This window comes from Chaetodon auriga, chromosome 9 (genome assembly GCF_051107435.1).
Source record: "Chaetodon auriga isolate fChaAug3 chromosome 9, fChaAug3.hap1, whole genome shotgun sequence".
Classification (NCBI taxonomy): domain Eukaryota; kingdom Metazoa; phylum Chordata; class Actinopteri; order Chaetodontiformes; family Chaetodontidae; genus Chaetodon; species Chaetodon auriga.
Window position 1 is genome coordinate 14,979,024 of NC_135082.1, and position 11,440 is coordinate 14,990,463.

An 11,440-nucleotide genomic window follows, 5' to 3' on the forward strand; every position below is an offset into this window, starting at 1 on the left:
CCTTTCACGTATGTTCGTCGTTGACAGTGAACTTGTACGTGCTTATTTCATTAAGGGCTTTTTGCTACTTCAGCTACAACAAGCTTCTTTTATATTTTGAGTGAAATCAAAACTCATTGAGGTTGTTGTTGCATGTTCTTTGTGGGCATTCTCTGCACGTGTTGTTGCTGTCTCCCCAGTTTGACTGCAAACTCCACACTGAAATTTTTATGTTACTGTCCGTGGTGCTGAACACAAGTTCCAAAACGTTTTCTGCTGGCGTTCTTCATGGTATATAAAAAATATGCTGTTTGTTCAAGTTTGCAATGTTATATTTGCAAGAGAAATACATATGTATATCTGTATCCTGATAACAGAGTGTGAAAAGAAAGGACAATGGTATGAGATCATGGTATTATGATTTTGGTTCAATCTCGGTCATATCTGGATCTTTACAATAGCGTTTTTTTTGTTGTTGTTTTTTTTTATTCAGTGCAAGTGTGCTGTAAAAATTTCACCCTTTGACTACCCTCCCTTTGAGGTGTGTGTTTGTGTGGGGCCATGTATACATACAGTCACACTGCAGATCCCCATCATGTAAATCATTACATTTTAGGGTGAAGACTTAGGTTATGTCCCCAAAAGTGATGGAAACATGACTGTGTCCACATGTGGCTATCTTTTAATATTCTATCTGTTGCAGAGTGACCATCAATTCATTTTAATAGACTATCCAATGCACAGAAATAGGGAAATACTTCAATTCCATGTAGAACTTTAGGTAAGGTAAGATAGGATAAAACTTTATTGATTCCATACCAGTGAAATTAAGCAAGTATTAAAAGATAGGCAAAAACAGTGGCATAGATGGATCAAAGATAAAAAGGATACAGGATTAAAAAAAAAAAAAAAAGTAAAGGATTAAGTAGGCATGTCTACATTATGTACAGATTCTAAAAAGACTTGCCATTCTTAGGAATAATCTATCAATGCCATATGTTGAATTGCACTCGACAAATACCACTGCATAAAAAAGAATCTATGTAAGAGTCTATGTATATGTACATTATGTACAGATTCTAAAACATTGTTGCCAATATGGAAAATAAATACAGTGTTTGTACTATTGCACAGAAAAAAAATATATCCAACAGTAAAAGAAAAAAAAAAGCACAAGATGTGAGCATATATTAGTATAAATAACAGTCGTGCAAAAAACAAACTAACAAAAAAAAGGTTTCTGATGTTGAAATGGGAAACATCAACACAGTGCTACCTTAAACGATGCTGGAGTTAAACAGTCTGATGGCTGTTGGAATGAAGGACCTGCTATGGTCTACTGTAAACTTGAATATTTTGACTAAAATGCAAACCATACCACATACAGCCAGATCTCTGTCTGGTCCTAAAAACACAAAATGCTCCATAACAGGTTTAAAGAGACAGTGTTTCACTGCTGCCAGACGCGCAGCCTTAATGTTGATGCTAAATATCAAGTATCATTAATGGTCATTTGCAAAACTGAATAAAGGAATGTCACAACAGATTTTTACCACTTTGACTTTGACTCCGCAATCCCTGGTGCTGTAAAAAGTCTGAGGTTATCCACTCATTTTGAAATCCATCTTGTGTTTTTAATGTATCCAAATCCTTACAATAACGTATAGTGCTGTTTATCATGAAGAGGTTGTCAGTGTTTCTCGATGAGGAGGGTATTTCACAGTTGTGTGCAGTTAATGAAAGTTACCACGCAGTGACGCTATAGACCGTAACACAGAAATGTTGAGGCTCCTCCCAGAGTAAAAACAGAATGAGTGTGGTTTTATCACAAAGAGACACGGGGAGAGAAGGGAGGGCACAATGGATTCATCGTCTACAAGAATAAGACGCTCGAAATAGTGTTGGCTAAAATTTTGTGGCAGCTCGTACTTCCACGGTTGAAACCGCGTTGTGGATGTATTTGTTCTTTTCCGGCGGAATGATGCATTTACCGGCGAGCAGGAGGTCTATTGTTTCTTGTCTGGTGCTGGTGCTGTTCGACTGTTACTGGGAAGCGGCGTCTGGGCAGCTCTCCTACTCCGTCTCAGAGGAGGTAAACCCCGGAACTCATGTCGGAAATATCGCCAAGGATTTAAACCTCAATGTGCAGGATTTGGAGTCCCGTTTGTTTCAGGTCGTTACAGGATCGAAGAGGAAATACTTCGAGGTAAACCTAAAGACTGGCTTTCTGTATGTGAATGAGAGGATAGACCGAGAGGAGCTTTGTGCAGAGGAACTTAAATGCACCGTTAGTGTAGAGGCGGTGATAAACAACCCGTTAAAGCTTTACCGAGTGGAGGTTGAAATTAGAGATGTGAACGACCATTCTCCGTCTTTTAGCACTAAATCACAAATACTGGACATAGCAGAGAACACCTTGCCTGGATTTAGATTCGCGTTGTCGGAGGCAAGCGATGCTGATGTGGGTAAAAATGGCGTTAGTGCGTATAAGCTCAGTCCAAACGAACACTTCACTCTGGCGACACACAAAAGGGGGGAGAGTGTGTCTCCAGAGTTAGTGCTGCAAAAAGCCCTGGACCGTGAGAAAAAGCCACATATGCGGCTCATGTTAACTGCGGTCGACGGGGGAACGCCACCAAATTCAGGCACATCAGAAATTGTAATAAATGTACTAGATAATAACGATAACGCACCGATGTTCAGCAGCACTCTTTACAAAGTCCAAACATTTGAAAATATCCCGACTGGTACGGCAGTCTTCACCTTAAATGCGACCGACGCTGATGAAGGCACAAACGGTGAAATAGTATACTCTCTTCGTAATAAGGACCAAGATCATATTCTGGATATTTTCAGAATTGATCCTGACACGGGGATCATTTCAGTTAAAGGCAAAATCGACTACGAGGAAAGAAAAGCTTTTGAGATTCGAGCAGAGGCTCGGGATAAAGGCCAGCCTCCGATGGCTGCTCATAGTAAAGTGCTGGTGGAAGTAATTGATGTAAACGACAACGCTCCTGAAATCACTGTGACGTCACTGCTCAATACAGTGAATGAGGACGCTGCTGTCGGTACTGCTGTTGCACTGGTGTCCGTTCTAGACAGAGACAGTGGTCAAAATGGTGAGGTGAGGTGTGAGATCTTAAATACGGTTCCGTTCAAACTGGAGACAAATTATAAAAACTATTACTCTTTAGTGGTTGACGGACATCTAGACAGAGAGGTAACTCCTCAGTACAATGTAACAATTTCAGCTTCAGATGAAGGGAGTCCGCCTCTTTCGAACACCAGTGTTATTACTGTCTACGTTTCTGATGTTAATGACAATGCGCCGTATTTTCCAGAACCTTCAATAAACGTTTATGTGAAAGAAAACAGCAAAGTGGGCACAGTTATTAAAACAGTGACTGCAATTGATGCTGACGTCAGCAACAACGGTCAGGTGAGCTACTCATTTTTAGACAATAATAGTAAATCTCTGCCCCTTCCCACAATGGTGAACATCAACTCAGAGACTGGAGAAATAATCAGCCTGCAGTCTTTTAACTACGAGGAGTTAAAGATTTTTCAGTTCAAAGTTCAGGCCACAGACTCTGGTGTTCCTCCGCTCAGCAGCAACGTGACTGTCAACGTTTTAATTCTGGATGAAAATGACAACAGTCCCACGATTCTCGCTCCATATTCTGAGCACGGCTCCGTTAACAGTGAGAGCATCCCCTATTCTGCTGAAGCGGGATACTTTGTGGCAAAGATCAGGGCTGTAGACGCAGACTCTGGATACAATGCGCTGCTCTCTTATCACCTGTCTGAGCCAAAAGGAAACAACCTCTTCCGGATCGGAACCAGCACCGGAGAAATCCGGACTAAGAGGAGAATGAGTGACAATGACCTGAAAACTCACCCCTTGGTGGTGTTGGTGTCTGATAACGGAGAACCCTCCCTGTCAGCTACTGTGTCTATTGACGTGGTGGTGGTAGAAAGCACAGCTGACATCCAGACTCAGTTCAGACATGTGCCCGTAAAGGAGGACAGCTTCTCGGATTTAAACCTGTATCTGCTGATCGCCATTGTGTCGGTCTCAGTCATCTTTCTGCTCAGCCTCATCAGTTTAATAGCTGTCAAATGCCACAGGACAGACGGCAATTTCAGCAGGTACAGCGCCCCAATGATCACCACCCACCCTGACGGGAGCTGGTCTTACTCCAAATCTACTCAGCAGTATGACGTGTGTTTCAGCTCAGACACGCTCAAGAGTGACGTAGTGGTTTTCCCCGCACCGTTTCCACCTGCAGATGCTGAACTGATCAGTATTAATGGAGGAGACACTTTTACCAGAACTCAGACTTTACCAAATAAAGAAAAGGTAAGCCTTGGCTAATTTTATTACTTCAAAGGAGTGAATCTTTTCTGTCTTTGAGTGAACATAATGTGGCTATTTTTTATAAGATGCAGAAATGCTAATTTGTAAAAGGTGGTAACTCAGACGTTTATTTGTCGCGTCTCTGCCACGTAAAACTTGATTCTGAATAGTATGATGGCACTGGTCGGTGATGTTATGAGTGTTAAGTCTGTAAACGATGGTTTCTTTGATTTAAGAACAATTTCAGTACGAGTTTTACGGTATCTTCGAAACAGTACTCTGCTGTCAGTTGAGAAAAGCCGCTAAATGCATTCAAGCTGCATTAGGCGCTGACCGTGGTTCTGAAATCCTCTTCCTTTTCCTCTGGGCTGTATAGAGACTCGAGTGCTGTCCGTGGTGCTTGTATTGTGAAGCACAAATATTGCAGGTTGCTGGTTACAGGTTATTGTGGGTTATATTCCGTGTTTTCGTGTTCAGTGACTGGATACAGACGGAGACCACGTTAAATAACTACATATATAGATATTGTATTAATGAATAAAGAAACAAATTCATTAAACTGCATATTTCACAGATAGAGCGCTCTATGAACAGTTCAGCCCAGGCCTTCCACAATCAACCTACTAATTGTAATAATTTATTCAGTACAGGTTTTTCCTGATTAACAGTGTTTATTGTACCTTATAATAAACATATCCTCCTCCATTTTCGGCCTTCTCTCTGGCTCAAAAAGTGTCACAAGATGTCGCTAGAGACCACACAAAAATATTGCGTTCATCGTTTTCAAACTCCTCCTCTGTTTATGACAAACAAGAAAACGTCATCATCGAGTCGAGCTTTGTGAAAATAGCGAACAGACGAGTGAAGACGTAAAGAGAGAGGACCCTAAGCGAGAATGGATATATAAATTCACCTCTTTTTTCTTTTCGGCGTGGACAGACCAAAAGGCAGGGACCAAGCTTCGTCGCTTTTGCCTAAACAGCAATGGCTGCTCGGGAACAATGGGATAATATTGTCGGTCTGCTTTTCACTCTGCTTTGTCTGTGCGGTTGGTCCGTGGCTCAGATATCCTACTCCGTTTCAGAGGAGGTGGACAAAGGGACAGCGGTGGGGAATCTCGCTAAGGATTTAAATCTCAGCGTGCAGCAACTCCATTCCACGGGTCTCCAGATTACCTCCGGGTATAAAAAACGGTACTTTGACGTAAATCATGAATCTGGAGTACTTTTCGTTAGCGAGAGAATAGATCGGGAGGAGCTTTGTCCCAATACGGTAAAGTGCTCTTTGAATATAGAAGCCATCCTGAGTAACCCACGCAGCCTCCATCGAATTGAGGTTGTTATTACAGACGTTAATGACAATGCTCCGTCTTTTCTGGAAGAAATCACCACAATTGATATGTATGAATCTTCATATGTTGGAGAAAGGCATCCACTGCCGATAGCTCACGACGCAGATGTCGGTATGAATTCAGTAAGGACTTACAAATTAAACCCGAACGATCATTTCTCTTTGGATATACAGAGCACCGGTGATCAGAGCGTGTCTGCAGAGTTAGTGCTGCAGAAAGCATTAGATCGAGAAAAGCAGGCTGCTATTGACCTCACACTGACAGCAATAGATGGAGGAAAACCTCCCAAAACGGGGACTTTACAGATTAAAGTTAATGTATTAGATGTAAATGACAATTCACCCTCCTTCAGTAAGTCTCTTTACAAGGTCCAAGTTGTTGAGAATGTGAATGTTGGCGCAACGTTATTGACACTGACAGCCACTGATTTAGACGACGGTGTGAACGGTGAACTTGTATACTCTTTTACAGAACGGGGACGCGTAAACCCTGATGACAAATTTGCCCTGAATGGTAACACTGGAGAGATTACCGTGAAAAGCAATATTGATTATGAGGAAAATCAAGCATACGAGATTCGTGTTCAAGCGCGTGATAAAGGCACTCCCCCTCGCATTGCGCATAGTAAGGTTTTAGTCGAAGTTATTGATGTGAACGACAACGCTCCAGAAATCTCGGTGTCATCACTCATGAGTCCAGTGAGGGAGGACGCTGAAGTAGGCACAGCTGTTGCTATGGTGACTATCACTGATAAAGACGGAGGCAAAAATGGTCTGACAAACTGTAAAATTACGGGTTCCGTGCCACTTAAAATAAAATCTAACTATAAAAACTACTACTCATTGTTAGTAGATGGGCCTCTTGACAGAGAGAGCGTGTCCCAGTATAACGTATCAATTACAGCTGCAGATGAAGGAACTCCCTCTCTGTCGAGTACAAGCGTCATTACTGTTCAAATTGCTGATGTTAATGACAATCCTCCTCGATTCCTGGAACCCGTGATTAATATTTATGTGAAAGAGAATAGCCCGATTGGAACTACTATTCATACACTGACGACGTTAGACTCAGATTTGAATGAAAACGCAAAAGCGACGTACCACATAATCGACAGATCTTCAAAGACCACACAGGTAGCTTCAATGATAAACATCAACTCAGAGACTGGAGATATAATCAACCTGCAGTCTTTCAACTATGAGGAATTAAAGACGTTTCAGTTCAAAGTTCAGGCCACAGACTCTGGTGTTCCTCCGCTCAGCAGCAACGTGACTGTCAACGTTTTAATCCTGGATGAAAATGACAACAGTCCCACGATTCTCGCGCCATATTCTGAGCACGGCTCCGTTAACAGTGAGAGCATCCCCTATTCTGCTGAAGCGGGATACTTTGTGGCAAAGATCAGGGCTGTAGACGCAGACTCTGGATACAATGCCCTGCTCTCTTATCACCTGTCTGAGCCCAAAGGAAACAACCTCTTCCGGATCGGAACCAGCACCGGAGAAATCCGGACTAAGAGGAGAATGAGTGACAATGACCTGAAAACTCACCCCTTGGTGGTGTTGGTGTCTGATAACGGAGAACCCTCCCTGTCAGCTACTGTGTCTATTGACGTGGTGGTGGTTGAAAGCACAGCTGACATCCAGACTCAGTTCAGACATGTGCCCGTGAAGGAGGACAGCTTCTCGGATTTAAACCTGTATCTGCTGATCGCCATTGTGTCGGTCTCAGTCATCTTTCTGCTCAGCCTCATCAGTTTAATAGCTGTCAAATGCCACAGGACAGACGGCGATTTCAGCAGGTACAGCGCCCCAATGATCACCACCCACCCTGACGGGAGCTGGTCTTACTCCAAATCTACTCAGCAGTATGACGTGTGTTTCAGCTCAGACACGCTCAAGAGTGACGTAGTGGTTTTCCCCGCACCGTTTCCGCCTGCAGACGCGGAGCTAATCAGTATTAATGGAGGAGACACTTTTACCAGAACTCAGACTTTACCTAATAAAGAAAAGGTAAGAAAAAAATGCACCTGATTTCATCTCGACTTTTTTCTCGTAGAACTGATTACTTCCCCTTCTCATTCCTTGTCAGATTTTTATGCCAGAGTGTGGAAAAGTGTGGAAAAGTTTTAGACGTGTGTGGCATTCTGCACTTTTTTTTTCTTTTTTTTTGATTCCGAAAACATTGGCTTTGAAAAACGTTCCTGTGAATAGTTATGTGCTGGATCCAATGGTTTGCTTGACTGTAGAGTGCTTTCATCGATTTTTGCAGTTTTAACTCATTGTCCGGTAATAGCGAACACAATCAAGTTATGAACTTCCATTATTTTATTCTTCTTTTTTTTAGCATTTCATTTATGTATCTACAGACCGATGAGAAACCGTGAACACATTTAGCCTCGCTTGGAAACATACCACCTGCATCTCTACATAAATCACATGAAAGCAGTTGTAGTAGATCTCCACGTGGTGACAGTATAGACCGCAACACGGAGAGTTTCTGTGTTGTAGTTCACGCTCCTCCCAGTGGTAGATGACGATTTGGCTTCTCCAGGCTTTGTCTCAGAGAGAGAACGAAAAGACAGATGGAAGCTCTGTTTTATCCTCGTGTACAATACCTATTTGACGCAGTCTAAAGTTGTATGTTTTCATACCTGTGAGGTTTCCTTGCATTGGATGTGTGTTTAAGTCGCCGTATGGAATTATGTCCGTACCAATGAGGACGTCTATTGTTTCCTATTTGCTGCTTGTGCTACTGGAGTGCTGCTGGGAAGCGGAGTCTGGGCAGCTCTCCTATTCCGTGTACGAGGAAGTGGATCCGGGCACTTCAGTAGGAATTATCGCTAAGGATTTAAACCTCAACCTTCAAGATCTGGAATCCCGTATGTTTCAGATTGTTACTGGATCAAAACGCAAATATTTCGAGGTAAATGTAAAGACTGGTGCTCTCTATGTTAATGAGCGAATAGACAGAGAGGAGCTCTGCGCGAAGTCACCAAAATGCACAGTCAGTGTAGAAGCCGTGATAAATAACCCACTGAAGCTCTACCGCTTCGAAATAAATATACTAGATGTCAACGACAACGACCCGTTATTCACAGAGAAATCTCAAATTGTAGACATAGCAGAAAACACGCTGCCTGGGATGAAATTCGCTTTGTCAGAGGCCATCGATGCAGATGTCGGTAAGAATACGGTTAATGCGTTTAAATTAACACCAAATGACTATTTTTCTCTCGTGACAGTCAAAGAAGGAGAAAGCGTGTCTGCCGAGTTAGTTTTACAGAAAACGCTGGATAGGGAGAAACAGCCTGTGATACACCTCACTGTCACTGCTATAGATGGAGGGACTCCACCGAGATCTGGCACGTCACAGGTCATCATTCACGTTTTAGACATAAACGATAACCCTCCCGTGTTTAGTAGTCCCTTGTACAAAACTCGCATTCATGAAAATACACCAATTGGGACAACAGTGATTACATTAAATGCAACCGACGCAGACGAGGGGACAAACGGTGAGATAGTGTATTCCTTAAGAAGTAAAGGGCAGGATCGCATACTAGAGATTTTTCATATTGATCCCATAACGGGTGCGATAACGGTCAAAGCTAATCTTGATTATGAAGAATTCTCTGCATTCGAGATACGCGCAGAAGCAAATGATAAAGCTCAGCCCCCGATGTCTGCTCACTGTAAAGTGTTGGTAGAAGTCATTGATGTAAATGACAATGCTCCTGAGATCACTGTGACGTCACTGTTCAGTACTGTGAGGGAGGATGCTGATGCAGGGACTGCTATTGCGCTTGTATCCGTTCTAGACAGTGATGGTGGTAGAAATGGTGAAGTGAAATGCAAAATATTAAATCAGGTTCCCTTTAAATTAGAGACAAACTATAGGAATTATTATTCTTTAGTTGTTGGCGGGGCTCTAGACAGAGAAATTAGCTCCAGCTACAACGTTACAATCTCAGCTACTGATGAGGGAACTCCTCCCCTCTCCAACACTACTGTCATTACAATTCACGTTTCTGATGTAAATGATAACTCGCCTCGTTTCTCAGAACCTGTGGTTAATGTTTACGTGAAAGAAAACAGTAAAATTGGGGAAATTATCGAAACAGTATCTGCATCGGATGCTGACATTGACTCGAATGGTCAGGTGAGATACTCATTATTACACAGCAACTCAGTGTCTGTGTCTACAATGGTGAACATCAACTCAGAGACTGGAGATATAATCAGCCTGCAGTCTTTCAACTATGAGGAATTAAAGGCCTTTCAGTTCAAAGTTCAGGCCACAGACTCTGGTGTTCCTCCGCTCAGCAGCAACGTGACTGTAAATGTTTTAATCTTGGATGAAAATGACAATAATCCCACGATTCTCGCGCCATATTCTGAGCACGGCTCCGTTAACAGTGAGAGCATCCCCTATTCCGCTGAAGCGGGATACTTTGTGGCAAAGATCAGGGCTGTAGACGCAGACTCTGGATACAATGCGCTGCTCTCTTATCACCTGTCTGAGCCCAAAGGAAACAACCTCTTCCGGATCGGAACCAGCACCGGAGAAATCCGGACTAAGAGGAGAATGAGTGACAATGACCTGAAAACTCACCCCTTGGTGGTGTTGGTGTCTGATAACGGAGAACCCTCCCTGTCAGCTACTGTGTCTGTTGACGTGGTGGTGGTTGAAAGCACAGCTGACATCCAGACTCAGTTCAGACATGTGCCCGTAAAGGAGGACAGCTTCTCGGATTTAAACCTGTATCTGCTGATCGCCATTGTGTCGGTCTCAGTCATCTTTCTGCTCAGTCTCATCAGTTTAATAGCTGTCAAATGCCACAGGACAGACGGCAATTTCAGCAGGTACAGTGCCCCAATGATCACCACCCACCCTGACGGGAGCTGGTCCTACTCCAAATCTACTCAGCAGTATGACGTGTGTTTCAGCTCAGACACGCTCAAGAGTGACGTAGTGGTTTTCCCCACACCGTTTCCACCTGCAGATGCTGAGCTCATCAGTATTAACGGAGGAGACACGTTTACCAGAACTCAGACTTTACCTAATAAAGAAAAGGTAAGAAGCATAAAGAATGATTACTATCAATCAGTGCATAGTTTGTTTTCTGTAGCTTTAGCTGCTTTCAGCAATGCAAAAAAGGAGAAGGGGAAAAAAAGGTCTTGTAATTATCCCTTTGTGTTTTTAATAGACGACTTTAGAAAATTAAGATGGTGCAAGTACAGTTCCTTTTGTCATGGACAGTAATGAATTATCATTGACTCACGACACAAAAAGTTTGACAGATTGCAAATAGCCAGTCTGATGTTGCCCAGTGAGGAAATGCGCTCTCCATGGTGCTGATATATCTGACTCCCTCAGTCCTCGGCCCATGCTTGACTGCTTGTAGTTATGGTGAACTCATACTACACGTGCCAGGGTTTGTCGGTGGGTCTGTAAGTTTTGGTATTGTAGATTAATGAGGAATGACATGATCAGCTGATTTGTAAAGCGTGTTTTTTGTGTGTGTGTGTGTGTTTGAGTGTGTCTCTGCTTCTATCACATCTCCCACATACATCAGAATCTCATAGTTTCAATCTAGCCATTTTACAGGGAGTCCAATAACCGCTATGAATAGCGAATCCTATAGAATCCTATATGTTATTCACCGAGTCTGTACTTCCCTGGATGTCTTACACTAGGACCCGATTTCATATATAAATATTTATTCCCCACCTTCAATCGTTATTATT

The 11,440-nt window shown here is 42.8% G+C and overlaps 1 protein-coding gene across 24 annotated transcripts in view; it reads left to right on the forward strand.

Annotated features, from left to right (window-relative positions):
- LOC143325537 (protocadherin alpha-C2-like) overlaps positions 1-11,440 on the forward strand; it is a 190,493-nt gene that overhangs the window by 125,448 nt on the left and 53,605 nt on the right. Inside the window, exon 1 of one of the 24 annotated variants that reach the window (XM_076738664.1) lies at positions 34-4,342. The exons of 21 other annotated variants lie outside the window; for them this stretch is intronic. In XM_076738664.1, coding sequence (XP_076594779.1) covers positions 1,934-4,342 — 2,409 coding nt within the window. In that variant the 5' untranslated portion in view covers positions 34-1,933. Of the gene's footprint in view, positions 1-33; positions 4,343-4,369; positions 7,703-7,723; positions 10,767-11,440 lie in introns of those variants that run through there. 2 more of the 24 variants (XM_076738675.1, XM_076738680.1) reach the window with 2 other exon arrangements.